The 15,186-nt window shown below is 41.0% G+C and overlaps 2 protein-coding genes across 8 annotated transcripts in view; one reads left to right on the plus strand and one right to left on the minus strand.

Annotated features, from left to right (window-relative positions):
• Positions 1-12,039, plus strand: part of SLC39A10 (solute carrier family 39 member 10) — a 56,878-nt gene extending 44,839 nt beyond the window's left edge. For all 3 annotated transcript variants that reach the window (XM_075934218.1, XM_075934220.1, XM_075934219.1), the window contains 3 exons: positions 83-163; positions 4,575-4,765; positions 6,232-12,039. In XM_075934218.1, the coding sequence (XP_075790333.1) occupies positions 83-163; positions 4,575-4,765; positions 6,232-6,390 (431 nt within the window). In that variant the 3' untranslated portion in view covers positions 6,391-12,039. The remainder of the gene's footprint in view (positions 1-82; positions 164-4,574; positions 4,766-6,231) is intronic.
• The window catches only part of DNAH7 (dynein axonemal heavy chain 7), a 244,255-nt gene continuing 239,144 nt past the window's right edge, over positions 10,076-15,186 (minus strand). For all 5 annotated transcript variants that reach the window (XM_075934216.1, XM_075934215.1, XM_075934214.1 and 2 more), the window contains 4 exons: positions 13,393-13,545; positions 12,036-12,213; positions 10,787-10,890; positions 10,076-10,282 (listed from right to left, as the gene is read on the minus strand). In XM_075934216.1, the coding sequence (XP_075790331.1) occupies positions 10,076-10,282; positions 10,787-10,890; positions 12,036-12,213; positions 13,393-13,545 (642 nt within the window). The remainder of the gene's footprint in view (positions 10,283-10,786; positions 10,891-12,035; positions 12,214-13,392; positions 13,546-15,186) is intronic.

Raw genomic sequence — 15,186 nt, forward strand, 5'->3', positions numbered from 1 at the left:
TTTGTATATTATCTGTCTACTGATTCTTGTTTAACATGCAGAGTACAATTAAAATGCCATTATTTGCATCTTATTTTTCCAGGAGCAGCTTTTAGTGCTGGATTGACAGGAGGAATTAGTACATCTGTAGCAGTGTTTTGTCATGAGCTTCCCCATGAATTAGGTAATTAATTCTGTAAACTTCAGATGTTGATGATTTTGGTCTCTTACTTCGAATGAAAATATACTGTATGAAAAGATAGCCAAGAGTGGCTCTAATAATAATGAGGATAAAGAGCATGCAATATGAAAACCATTAGGGTGACCATTCAGACCAGAAAAAAACCTCAGATACTGAACATCATACTATGCCATTATTTAGTATGTCTAATCAGAATATTAGTGTGTATGCTAGTAGAAGTCTAGCCTCATCAGTATACCATCAAACCTGTTTAATATGGGGTGCTGCAAACAGAAGATTGTGTTGCATCGCATTGCATATGGTGAGAGCAGAGAAAAACGTACATAGGCACAAAGGAAAATCTTATGAACATGACTTACTAGGTTGCAGCCATCTTGCTGCTGAACTGCTGTTTTGGCTGAACTGCTGTTGTGGTGGGGAGTGTGTGAATTATCAGGGTCTGTACAATTCATAGAAGACAGAATATATGAGAACATTTTGCTTTCTTGTACATCAGGGCTTTCAAACAGCTGGAAATCTTGGTTAACTTAGCAGAGACTCAGCACAGACTCACAGACATCTTGTATGCTTCCCCCACTGCCATACTGGCTCTCCCTATGAACCCAGCTCTGACCTAGGGATGTAAGTGACTAGTCAGCTACCCGGTAAGGCTAGGTTTATTGGGTAGTTGAGTGACTGTTGAACTCATTGCTTTTCCAGTGCGGAAGCCAAGTTAAAATCCGGTTCCCACAGCAACATCTCCGTGGGGGACAGAGGTGCAGCAGGGGAAACAGCACGAGCCAGGACTGAGCAGTTCCAGAAGCTGCAACTCTGCTTTTTAAATGTAGTAAGATCTGCCAGGCTCTTAATATATTTAAAAAGCAGAGCCACAGAGTCGGGAACCTAGCACGAGTAGATACAGCTGAGTTTCTAGGTACATTTAAAAAGCAGAGCTGCAGATTGCCCTGGCTGGCCAAGTTCAGAAGCACAGCCTGGGCTGGGCTGGTGGTGGGGAGCGCATCCCCAGCAGAGCTGGTGTGGTGGGAGGCACAGCCTTTGCCAGGGCTGACGGCAAGGAGCGCATCCCCAGTTAGGGCTGGAGGCAGTGGGGCCATCAGCCAGGAGCACGGCTCTGCTGAGATTGGCGAGGTAGGGAGCAGCCTCAGTCTGGGGTTGGCATGGTGGGGAGGGGAGCACAGCCCCGGTCACAGCTGGTGGTGGAGAGCTCGGCCCAAGCCAGGGCTGGAGTCACGGGGGCCGGCAGCTGGGTGCACAGCTTGGGCCAGCACCGTAGGGGTATGACCCGGCCAGAGTTGGAGGCAGTGGGGCCAGCCCCTGTCCAGGGTGGCGTGATGAGGGATGCAGTCCCGATCAGGGCTGGCACAGTGCGGGGTTGGAGACAGCATTAGGGAGCACAGTCCCAATTGGGAGCAGAGCTCACTGCCCGCTAGGGAGCCTTGACCTCCCCTTGTCTGGCAAACTCCATGGTTCAGGACCACTCAGGTCCCTGGGGTGCCGGACAAGGGAGGCTCAACCTGTAGTTGGTAGATTAATCACTTAGTTAATAGATTAATTGTATCCAAAACTGCACACACATCATAGTGTAAAATCTTCCACCAGATGGACTAGAAAATGATTCTATCAGTCCCATATTTTTCTAAAACCAAAGATTGTTTGAACTAAATGAAGAATCATAATATCAAGCTGCGTTATAGTGCTTTTCAGCTGTGCTTTTCATCAGCAGATCTCTCAGCTTTACACAAGAGGTCAGTTTTTCCTCCGTTTTACATGTGGTGAAACTGAAACACAGTAAGGGAAAGTGACTTGCCTTAGGTCATCCAGCAGATAATGTGGGAAGAAAACCTACATCTCCTGAGTCCAAGTACAGTGCTCTCTCTGCTAGCCTCCCTGTACAGACTTTACTGTTGTGGAATATTAAATCTTCTTTTACATCAAGGAAAGGTATACATTGTGTAGTTTCCCATCTTCATGTGTTGGGAACAAAACATTCACTTTATTCAGATAACATCCTACCAGTTTGTTATTAACTTGTCCAATTTCTGGACAAATTGGAGAAATGGTCTGAGGTAAACAGGATGAAGTTTAATAAAGACAAATGCAAAGTGCTCCACTTAGGAAGAAACAATCCGTTTCACACATACAGACTGGGAAGCGACTGTCTAGGAAGGGAGAAAGGGATCTAGGGGTTATAGTGGACCACAAGCTGAAGATGAGTCAGCAGTGTGATGCTGTTGCAAAAAAAGCAAATATGATTCTGGGATGCATTAATAGGTGTGTTGTGAGCAAGACATGATAATTTATTCTTCTTCTCTACTCTGCGCTGGTTTGGCTTCAGTTGGAATATTGTGTCCAGTTCTGGGCACCGCATTTCATGAAAGATGTGGAGAAATTGGAGAGGGTCCAGAGAAGAGCAATAAGAATGATTAAAGGTCTAGAGAACATGACCTATGAAGGAAGACTGAAAGAACTGGGTTTGTTTAGTTTAGGAAAGAGAAGATTGAGGGGGGACATGAGAGCAGTTTTCAGGTATCTAAAAGGGTGTCATAAGGAGGAGGGAGAAAACTTGTTCATCTTGGCCTCTGAGGATAGAACAAGAAGCAATGGGCTTAAACTGCAGCAAGGGAGGTTTAGGTTGGACATTAGGAAAAAGTTCCTAACTGTCAGGTGGTTAAACACTGGAATAAATTGCCCAGGGAGGTTGTGGAATCTCCATCTCTGGAGATATTTAAGAGTAGGTTAGATAAATGTCTATCAGGGATGGTCTAGACAGTATTTAGTCCTGCTGTGAGGGCAGGGGACTGGACTCAATGACCTCTCGAGGTCCCGCCCAGTCCTAGTATTCTATGATTCTCTGATTTTTTTTATGATTAAAATTATTTTATTTCCTTGAAATAAAAAGATATACAAGTCAGCATGACTAGTGTGCTGAGTAGATGAGAATTTGTACAATCATCATGTCTTCAGCATCCTGAAGTAGGAAAGTAACCTTACAAAAGCAAACATGAAACAGAAAATAAATGTGTTTAACTATGTCCTCCTCCATGCCTGAACAAAATATTGCCTCTTCCTTTACATCAGCCGTAGGCATTATTAAATAAGACTACTGCAACACCCCTGACAAGCACTAGGCCAAACCCTAGTTAGCTTAATGTATTACCCTAGCCTGTCCAGATTCATTTTTATGTGATCCATATTTACAGGATTTCTAACAAGGTCTGGCTTTTTACGTAGGCAAGCTCGAAATAGCCTATTTTTCACTGCTCACAGTGCTCAGGACTAGGGTTTCCAGATGGTTTAACCAAAAATACCGAACACTGCTTCCCCCCCCCCCCCCCCCCCAAAAAAAAAAAAACCTGCTTTTTGGGAAAAAATTCTGTTGAGGGGAAAAAAAGGGGGAGACCAAAGTTGTTGAGAAAAAATTTAATAAAAAGGAGACACAGTTGCAGATTTAAAAGTAGCCATCCTACAACAAAAAAACTTCAAGAACAGACTTCAAAGAGAAACTGCAGAGCTGCAATGCATCTGCAAATTTGATATGATCACTTTAGGATTAAACAAGGAGGCTGTGTCTAGACTGGCATGATTTTCCGGAAATGCTTTTAAAGGAAAAGTTTTCCGTTAAAAGTATTTTCCGAAAAGAGCGTCTAGATTGGCACGGACACTTTTCCGCAAAAGCACTTTTTGCGGAAAAGCGTCCGTGCCAATCTAGACGCGCTTTTCTGCAAAAAAGCCCCTGATCACCATTTTCACCATCGGGGCTTTTTTGCGGAAAACAAATCTGAGCTGTCTACACTGGCCCTTTTGCGCAAAAGGACTTTTGCCCGAATGAGAGCAGCATAGTATTTCCGCAAGAACACTGACAATCTTACATGAGATCGTCAGTGCTTTTGCGGAAGTTCATGTGGCCAGTGTAGACAGCTGGCAAGTTTTTCTGGGAAAGCAGCTTATTTTCTGGAAAAACTAGCCAGTCTAGACACAGCCAGACTGATTGGCTAGCCAACTACAAAAGCAGTTTCTCCTCTCTTGGTGTTCACACCTCCACATCAGCTGCTAGAAGTGGGCCTCATCCTCTCTGACTGAATTGACCTCGTTATTTCTAGCCTTACTCTTGATTGGAACTCTTTTCTTATGCCTGTATATTTATACCTGCCTCTGGAATTTCCACTCTATGCGTCTGATGAAGCAGGTCTTTGCCCATAAAAGCTTATGCTCTAATAAATCTGTTAGTCTATAAGGTGCCACAGGACTTCTCATTGTTCTTGCAGATTCAGACTAACACGGCTACTCCTCTGATACTTAAATAAGTTAAGTAATACAACTGAGGGCAATGCATCTATTGTCTCTTATGGGATTATGACAATTAAAAACTTTCATTATTCTGTCTCAATTTCAGGTGATTTTGCTGTGCTGCTTAAAGCTGGTATGACAGTAAAGCAAGCCATTGTGTACAACGTCCTGTCTGCTATGATGGCTTACGTAGGGATGCTAATAGGCACAGCTGTTGGACAATATGCCAATAACATCACTTTATGGATCTTTGCGGTCACCGCTGGCATGTTCCTTTATGTTGCATTGGTAGATATGGTAAGATTATCATTTTATATTTCCCTATTCTGCATCTGTGAAATCTGTGACTTCAAATAACCCAACATTATAACTTTTTTTTTCTATTGCAAAAAAGAAAACAAACCATTTACAGGCAGATGTCTAGACAGCCATTTGTACTTTGCTGTCTCTTGAAAAGTATAGTACGTTCATAGGGAAACCTATAAGCTTCTGCAGTGCCCCGTTTGGGTTCCCATTTGTCCAAATCCCTTCACTCTCAGGGTTGCAAGTGCCTGAGTATGAATGTGATTTCCCATGGCACCCAAAAGACTCTGGTACCCATATGTTGGTAGTGACATAAGGACCAGCTCATTGCAGTCACCTTCATCAATGCTGCAGTATTGTTTTATCAGAGACGGCTTCATCAGTATCATTGCCATTGTCTCCTCTAGATTTCTCATTTATTTTTATCAGTACTGGCTGTATCAGTGCCGAGCTTCATGGTGGGGAGAGGGCTCTATGTGAGGGGTGAGGAGAGGACTATGTGATACTGTCTTCCCTTCCAAGAATCCTGTTTAATTGGTTAACCAGCTAACCTATTAAAGGGAAGGCAGGCTGGGGGAAGGGTATAGCTCCAGCATAGCTGGAGCTACACCCTCCCCCAACCCGCCTCTACAGGCAGGGCACCCGGGCCCACTTCAGACAGAGACCAGAACAGCCCCTGCCTATAGGGGGCCCACTGTGGACAAAGGCTGTTCTGGATCAGCGGGCACCCCCTCACCATTAAGGATGAGGCTTACCAGTTAACCGGTTAAACATTCACAACCCTAATTTCTAACCAGGCAAGTCAAAAATATCCATGTATTTGACTTGCTTACGTGGAATTTCTCTCGAATTGACACATTTATATATTGTTTCCTATGACTATAATACTTATGGGGTATAGATAAATATATGTAATAGGAAAGGTAATTAGTCGTATATGGCTGTTAAAATTGAGTAACAGTTTACAGTGTCACAGAAATGTCATTTAATTAGCTCATCCATTATAAATGTTCAATATCAGGAATGTGTATTTATAGCCTTTACTGGAGCAGCATGGTTCCCATGTTAAGGGCATGTTTACACAAATTCTTATGGTGCAGCAAGCCGGGGTATTTACAAATGTATTACACTAATGCACACTAGGGAAAATTAGTGCACATCAGTAGCTCCACGTGGACTATTAGTGTGCAGCGTGCTGCACGTATGTCCCAGCTTGCCACGTTTGAGTTTGTGTAGATATTCAAAACAAGCAAGCAACATGGTGGCCAAACAATCACATTAGAATGCCCAAAGGAGTGTGCTAGAGCCTCATTTCTTTGGGAAAATTATACAGTGGGTTGGTGATAATTTTTTCTAACTGAATCTCAGTATTGCTGCTATTAGTATCTTGCTGTGAACTAGACAGTTATTTCACTTCCGTCACAATATTTGTAAAATGGTTTTTTTTTTTTTTTTTTCAGCTTCCAGAAATGCTGCATGGAGATGGCGATAATGAAGAACATGGATATTGTCCAGTTGGGCAATTCATTCTCCAGAATTTAGGCTTGCTCCTTGGATTTGCTATGATGCTGGTGATTGCACTGTATGAAGATAAAATTGTGTTTGACATCCAGTTTTGACCATTTCCAGAAATTGCTGTGGTTACGATGTTACTGTATGGCTTTGAGTCTGCATTGTTGTACTGTATGCACATTGCTCAGAGAAATGGCAGTGGCTTGCACTACTTACACAACTACAGTCTATTTGTTTCTGCATAGATTAACTTTTGCTGCTTGCTAACTAAAATGGTGCACATAGTGTACCTTCCAAATTCAAGAAGCAGAATTTAAATATGAAAACACCAAGTTGTGTGTGCTGCACATTAAGCATTGTGCAATTGTTTACAAATCAGCATGCAGCGAAAGACCTAGTCTGTTCTGGAAATATCTTTTCACATTACAGTTGAACAAAATCCACAACTTTAAAGGTGAAATCCATCTCTCTGCCGTGGGGGATGTCACTTCCTCCGTAAGGCTTAGATGGCAAGCTGGTCCTCTGCACAGTGGTGGATGTTACCCTCAGACAATTAAATATACTAACATAGCACCTGACTGGAAAAAACTGTGCTTTTTTGGACTAAAAAAAAAATCTCTTTAAAACATGCTGGGTACGCATTAAACTGCATTTCATGGTTCTAAAGTCATGTTTAAGGAGGCAGTCTGTGTAATCTGCTGCAAAGAGAGATACTCCATTGAGGATCAGTTTTCCTAAGATTTATTTGATGTTAGCTCCTTGGTATCGGTAGGAAAATGAAGTAGAGTTAGTATTAACTTGGGAGAAATCCTTGTTGTCAGAGAGTTAATGGTATTCCTGCTTGTTTGCTTCAGAAGCTAAACATGTTAAACGTTGGGTGCAACTTACAACCTAAACTACTGATAAATTGTGGCTGTGAGTTTATGCAAATGCACCTCTAGCAAAGGGTCCATAATGGAATTTCTCAGTTTTAACAGTTCAATTTATCTTGGAATTCAAAATTTTTCTCCTTTTTTACAGTAATATCTTCTGAAAGCCAATGTATTGAACCCAGATACAAAGATTATTAAAAATACTCTGTATATTAGTACTAGTGTATCATTTCAAATCTGAATGTATTACTTCAATGCCTTGGCATCAGAGCTGATAGCGCCAGCCATTGCAGGCAATAGACTGTGTGCTGAAAGATTCCCACTTACAGCAGTAAAGAGTTAATTTTTTAAACATTTGTTATATCTTGGATATCTAGGCTATATAAAGCATCTGTCATTAAATTACCTATACCAGTGAGTTGGGAAGATGTGGTGAACCATAAAAATTCTTAACCTGCTAGAATCAGTTTCTTTGTTTAATGCCAAAATGCTTGTATTGCCAGGTGTGAATTAGTTTTTTTCTATTCTGCTGTCCTATTAAAATTGTGAATTTGTGCGATGTACAAGCCATGTTAATTCTGCAGTCTGACTTGATAATCTAGAATCAGTCCTAAGTATGGTGGTGGTCTTCTTTTAACTTGCTGTTCTAATTTTCATTTTTATGTATGCCAGGTAAGCTCTGTTTTGCTGTGCACTGTCAAGTTTTGTTTGCTTAGCATCAAAAATTGCACTGGTTTAACATCTTAACAAGCCAGTCAGTGTCTTCATTCTTAATGAATGATTAATCTCAATAATCTCTGTTCCTGTTCATCTTTACTTTTGATCCTTCAGTTTAGCGATATAGTCGTTCCTTTTTCTTGGCCACTCCCGTCCCCTTTAAAGGTATACGTTGGCTCCTGCCAGTATTTGTTCCTAATACAGTATCAAGAAACTTGCATGTACAGTATTAAGTGTCCATTCTGTAAAAGGTGTCAGTGAAGAAGTCAAAATCAAGGGTCCCGTCCTGCAGTCCTTTGTGCAGTGAAGTCATTTGGAATTTTGCACATAAAACGACTAGAAGATCAGACCCTAATTAGAACAGACATCATCTCATTGAATGCTTAAGAGTAGGATATGCTAGGTAACGGTTTCAAGAGCAATGATATGACTTTGGAGTATAAAGGTATGTCTACACTACAGTGGCCCAGCTGCCCTGCTCTTGTGTAGATACTTGCTGCAGTGATTAGTCTTTCTGTCACTGGCAAATCAAGAGACCGTGATTAGGTCACTGGCACAATTCTTACATCAATTTAGCGTGTGTACACTGGTGGTTAGTTCAGTTTAACTCTATCAGGATGTTAATATTTCACACCCTTGAGCAGCAGAGCTAGGTCAATGTAGTGCCATTTTCAAAAGTGAATTTGACATGTATGCCCAGATCCTCAAAGATATTGAGGCCTAGCTACCATTGATTTCAATAGGAGTTAGGAACCCAAATTCCTTTGAGTATCCAGACCTTTGTCTCATTGAAACTCAGTGCTACTTATCCTCCCAAGGCCTGATCTATACTTAAAGCTTAGATCGACTTAGTAACATTGCTTAGGGATGTGGCATAAGAGACATAGCTAGACCAACCTACGCACCCATGCAGAGGTTGCTAGATTGACAGAAAAATTCTGTTGGTGACCTAGCCACTGGGACAGATGAACTACAGCAACAGAAAACCCCCTTCTATTGCTGTAGCAGCTACACTATAGTGCTAGTGAGGTGTGGCTGCAGTAGTGCAGTTGTCCGTGTAGCATTTCTAGTGTACATATATGCTAAAGCTTGCTTGAAAATTGGACTTAGAAGCCGAAGATACTCAGGTGCTTTTGAAAACTTCAGTCGTTGATTCTTCTGTAGTTTTAGTGCTGCAAAATTTAAATGAGCTTTTAACTCACAGAATTGAAATTTGTCAAAAAATCACCCTTCTTAATTCTTTTCAAATGAAGATTTCTGTATTTCAGGAAGCATATTTACTTTTCTATTAGCTGGAATGTGCTATATTGTAATTATACTACCTATCTACTGGAGAAGAGGGGGGAGCAATTTTCAGTTAGTTTTACTGAAGACTTTTTTTCCCAAATGGAAAAACATGGTAATGTTGTACCAAATGTTATAACATTTTCAACTAGATTGGAATTAGTTTCTTTATATGTTACTATTTATTATGATTGTGAAGAGCAATATAACAGCTGTGGCTTCTTCTAAAGGTTTCCACCAGTGTTTAATTTCAGATCCATTCAGTGTAGTTTTATGTCAAGTTACAGACAATCTGAATTCCAGTCTACTCATACTTGGCTTCAACATTCCATTCTGCTTGTATGCAGTCTAATTTAACGTATTCTTTGGAGGGCATCAGTGTTACTTGCATATTACAATTCTGTCACTGTGTGACATCCCATATGAATTTTCATGTAGATCACATTGCAGTCAATCAGCAGTGATTATGCTTAGAAAATACTGTAGAAGGTAGATGCAGTGTGAATTTTTTTCCATTACAGTTTATAGTTTAAAAATGTGATTAAGGTCCTATGAGATACTTTCTGAGCTATAAATCTTTTTTTGTTATAACTAAGTCATTTAAAACACTTTTATAAAGCTGGGAATGATCAAAAGCTGTTTTGTTCATTGTCAGCAGTGTTGTGTTCATTTTATGTATGTTCCTTATTTATAAGGAGCTTCAAAAATAAAATTATTCAAGGAGCAAACATATTGGTTGTTTTTTACAAAGTTTTATTACATGACTTTTATATTTTAGTATTTGTTTTAACTCCCATGAAAGGCAGAAGTGTAATGGATCTGTTTAAATATTTTGATTTCACTAACCAGTAGTATTTAAAAATTGAAGTGCGTCTTACACAAATGATTCATCTAAAAAACAACCATTAACATGCAAAGTTTAGGAATTAAGCTGGCATAATAGTGCCACTCCCCGTCCAATCCAGTGTTGCTCTGGTTTATCTGAAGGAAGCATCATTGCAATTACAAAATTGGTGGAATGTCCCGTAGTGGAGAGGGTTCCTCTTCTCTCACTGGTCTTGTACACTGGAGCAAGATAACTTGGTCGTAGCAAAATGTCTGATCTCTTGCAAGGTTTTAACCACATCTATGATAAAATATAGAATAAACCATTTACCTTTCTTGGTAAAGTTGGTAAGAATTAAATTTGGTCACAACTCACTAAATACTTTCTAAACTCACTGTAGTTCACCAATAACTTGTGCATAATTCTGAAAAGTGCTGAATCCCCACCCCCTGCGGAAAAAGTCTTGGTTGACTTCACTATGAACTTTTGATGCTCCGTGCCTCTGTTGCACACAAATTGTCTGTTCTGCTGCTCAAAATATTTTTGGTTCGATATATGTTTTAAAAAGTACAAGTTGCTACTTCACTTTGGTTGCCACAGAGCCATGTGGGAAATCGTGAGTAAGGCATCTCTGATGGCAAAAGTTTTTACTTTTAAAGGAGGAAAAAAAAAAAAGTTTTTTTTGTACTAACAAACATTACCATGACAGGCTTAGCTTCTGACGATAGATTTAGACTAATCTAATCATATGACAAATACTGAGCACGGGTGCACACCAAACCTAATAATATGACAAATACTGACCACAGGTACTGTGTCATAAAGGATTTTTGGATATGACTCTGCTAGCTTCTTAGTTTTTCTGTTCCAGCGAGCTCCATCCAGGAACAATCCTCGAATGTAGACCCCTGAATTAAGCAGAAAGGTATAAAAAGTTACGTTTGGGCACAGAAACTAAATATACAAGAGGTCCTGTGTGAAATTAGGTCAGCTTTTTATCATATGCTGTTTAGATCACGCATGAGGCTGTGGTGCAACTGAATAATACTGAAATCCGTGTGCCAGTTTTTTGGCATAGTACCTCCTCCCAGGTGGTACAACAGGAGCGGTGACTGCCCATGCCTTCTAACAGGGATAGCATTGCCATGTCGGAGTCCCTTATAGTAACGGGCTGACTTTTATGCTTCCTTTCTTGTAATCAGTGATTACAAGGAGCAAGGAGGGAGTGTCAGAGACTGTGGCAAAAGTGCAAAGTAGTTTGGTAATTCTCCTGTTTAAAAAGGTAGTCCGAATTATGCTCAGTTTAAGCCATTCCACCGGAGGACAGCTGATTGACTTGAATGAGGATAAGAAGACACAGGGGAAGGGACTGCAATTGGCACATCCGTAGTCTGTATACAATAGTATCTTTTGATAAATTTAATGGAACCTTCTCATTTCACCCCTGAAGTTCCCTATTATTAATCTGTGTACTTTCTTGGTGCTAACTAGCACAATACAGTCCCATGCAGTATTTTGCTTTCAGTTGGTTACTGAAATGTTCTAAGTACCTGGACATAGAATTAAAGTAACAGGAGGAAATGAAGAAAAGGAAAATTCAGGCTAAGTAATCAATTGATATCTGTTAGATGGTGGAAAAGTTTCATAATGCAAGGATCCTGGATAAAGCACCCAAGTAGATCCTCAGCTGATGTAAATTGTCATAGCTCCATTGAAGATCTGTGCCCAGTTAATACAATATATATGGAATAATCCTGCTGCTGAAGGTCTACTGGCCAGATACTGAATAACCTAAATGGTCTTGCTGATACTTAATTTGTGGTGTTCTACTAGAATTATTCAAAAGATATTTTGTTGAATGTTGCCTTTAATGTGCAAACCTCCTTTAGTGACATTAGTGAATCACATTGTGGCCTATATTTTCCAGGATTCTGCACATTAAGTTAAGTGCTTAAAAACCTGTTAATGACAGGAATGTATCTACCTGTAACTCCTGAATTACATTTCCTACATGTACATCAATGCAGGTGGCTAATAAAGCTTGTTTGTTTACCATCTTCAGGAGCATTTTTGTATTCCTTGTCTTCCAGTACTTCATAATCAAACCCTAGTAGGTCAATTGGAATGGTGTATTTTCTGGCATAGTTCTGCTGGGCACCAGTTAAGAAAGCTTGAGTGAAGAAAAATCCTGAAAGCCAAAAGACTGGCGGTGTTCCATTTTCATACCACAGCTATAGCAGAAAAAAGAGAACAAGACAACAAACTATCTTGAAATCATTATGAGGGGAAAAAATAATTTAGAACAGTATTAAAAGTCGTATCACAAAGATTGTCTTTTTGCAAAAGCCAGTGGTATTTTAGCCAAACAAAAACACTGATTTATCTATGAAGTTTTCCAAAATGTCACTGGCTACTGGAAAAAAACCCAGTCCTGTTCCTCAAGTGGATTTTAATATGAGCATCAGTTCACGGAGTTCACATAATCCTAACAACCTGGTAACAATTGAGTCAGTGTGAAATCAGACTTTATGCGAATTAGCTCTCGCAGGGAGAAGAATCCATGGTTTGTGACCACTCCCCTCAGCCATTAAATTCCCAAGCATTGTACTGTAAGTATAGTATTTGGCTTGTTGGGTGTTAGTGAGCTTTCAAATGACTTCCCAACTTCAACAATCCAATGGAAAGGCCCATCAACACTGTTTTGGATTCTTATAGTTTAATAAATGTAATACTGTTATTTACATTGAAAGCTTTGTTATCCAGCACTCACGGGGAATGCAGGTTGCCAGTTAACTGAATGTGCAGACAGCAAAGCTTATTGCTCTGCCCCTACCAGCAGCTGGCTCCCAGCAGCTCAAAGCAGGCACAGGAGGAAGGAGGTGCCCGTTGATGATGTCAGCCAGCATTACTGATTGTCAGAAGCCCTGTAATGGCCAGCTGAACAGGCGGGAGTCAGGCACGTATGCTTGACATAGCAGTACTGTGGCTGGGGGTAATGCCAGTGAAAGTTTTCCTATTCACATTGCCAGATAACTAAGCTTTAACTGCATCAAACTCCACTGAACATCTCAACTACCAACTGTTACTGGCACTCACTCCTTTGAGGCCTTTAGAGCGTCCACTGTGAGCACCAAAACTGCCCATGTCTCACAGTAGTTCTAATATGCAGCAGCTATCTGAAAGAGATGTGTATAGTACATAATAAAGTTGAGTGCTTTATTATTATGTGCAGTGACGAGCAGACATAATAATCCAATGCAATGGTGAATGGCATAATATGCAACCAGATGCAATGGTGAATGGCCCTCTCCTTACATTCACTCTGTGAAATATATATATGTATTTCTAGTCTCTTGGAGAGCAAAGTTAAACAGCAATCATGCAGATTAGCATAAACAGAATGTGCTCACCTGTAAGAACTTTAATCTGGTAAGAAAGTCATTCACATAGCTGCCAAGGGGCTTGAGGCTTGGGTAAGATTTATTCATCCACATTCCTGGAATTCTGCCTGTCAAGATGCTGTTTACCACTTCCTCTAGTTCAGAGGACATCACCACCAGTCCCTAACGCAAATCAGAAGAAAACAATCTCAGCAATAACTACCCTGTCTTGTCTTCTCAGACCACACCCCAAAATTGTAACCAGCAACCATGCTGCCACCTGTGCTCTTATTCCAAGAGCTATAATCCAAGTTTTAGCCACACCAGACCAAAAGAACCTAAAAATCTAGCAATTGCCATACTGGATCAGCCCTGTGGCCAGTATCAGATGCTTCAGAGAAAGGTTCAAGTAACTTGAATGGAATAAATAGTTGGTAGGCAGGGGGTCTTAAACTCCTGGCCTGCAGGCTAGTCCTGACAAGAGCGATTATGCAATCCAGACTGGGCCTCCTGATGGGTTGGGGGGGCAGTTTGTAACTGCCCCCAAGACTTGCCCCTTTTCATCGGCCTGCCCTCTCCTTCCTATGGCACCTCATCCTCCTGAGCACACAGCTTTGGGGATCAGCTGGGCCTTGTGCCATGCAATGGCAATAGTTGTGCTCCCTGCAGTAGCAGGAATCCCAGGCGTGCACAATTGCTCTGGCCATAACTGGCCCGTAGTTTGCGACTTCTACTGTAGGGAAAAATTCTTCCTACTCACCATTAGAGTCCTGAAATGTGAGGACTTAGAGCCCTTCCAAAACTCTACTGGCTTTTGTCAAGTTTTCCAACTATTCTGAAATTCTCATTACCAGTGAAAATGTTCCCAGCTTTTATGAATACTCCTAAGCAAAGCCACACCTGCATTTGTGTGATGTGGCACTCTTCTCCCACAACAGCTTATGCAAACGAAGTGTGGAGTAGAATGTCACTGAACCTCATTTGCAAAATTAATTAGAGTCCGTTTTTGTGCAAGAGGCTTTTGCGCAAAGCAGAGCTGTGTAGACGGCTCCTTTTTGTGCAAAAATCCCCTCTTGCACAAGAGCCGTTCTTCTTTCTGAAAAAATGAGGAAGAACGGCTCTTGTGCAAGAACGGTTTTTTGCACAGCTCCTTTTTGCGCAAAAACGGACCCTAATTAATTATGCAAATGAAGAGCGGTGATATTCTACTCCACGCTTCATTTGCATAAGCTTTTGCAGAAGAAGGGTGCAGTATAGATATAGCCTTTGAGGTTCCTTTGTAGTAGTTTTAACAATGTTGTCTTGACCTTGTATTATGTGAATCCACATACCCAGTGCATCACCTCTATACCTTTCATTGTTATACGTGCAGTGAGCCTCTCTCTACCGATCTGCCTCCTCTCTAAAATAAGGTGTGAAAAGGGACACTGAGTATAGTTGAAACTTACTGCCAGACACGCTGCAAGAGCTGGGCACTTGCACCTCTCACTTGAGGTCAGCATACTCAGCAGCTTGTGGGAGAGGCCTCAGTAACAGCCCAATTGTTACACCCAAGCTAGCTTACATTTTTCTCACTACATGTACTCACTAGTGTGACACATTTTTAGCCGCAATGTCGCTCGTCTCAAAGCGTTTGGCTTTCCCTGTGGGAGCCTACCATAAATTCATGCTGTCCTGCATGGCAGTGCATCCACTGGGCAAAAGCACCTACGTGAATTGTGAAAATGGGATTTTAGATTCTTAAGTAATGGTGGGACAGATCCTCAACGGTGCCACTGAGATTGTCTGTCAAACAGTGCTGCGGTGTAACGTCCCTTAGGGAGC

Source organism: Pelodiscus sinensis, chromosome 7, assembly GCF_049634645.1.
Source record: "Pelodiscus sinensis isolate JC-2024 chromosome 7, ASM4963464v1, whole genome shotgun sequence".
Classification (NCBI taxonomy): Eukaryota; Metazoa; Chordata; order Testudines; family Trionychidae; genus Pelodiscus; species Pelodiscus sinensis.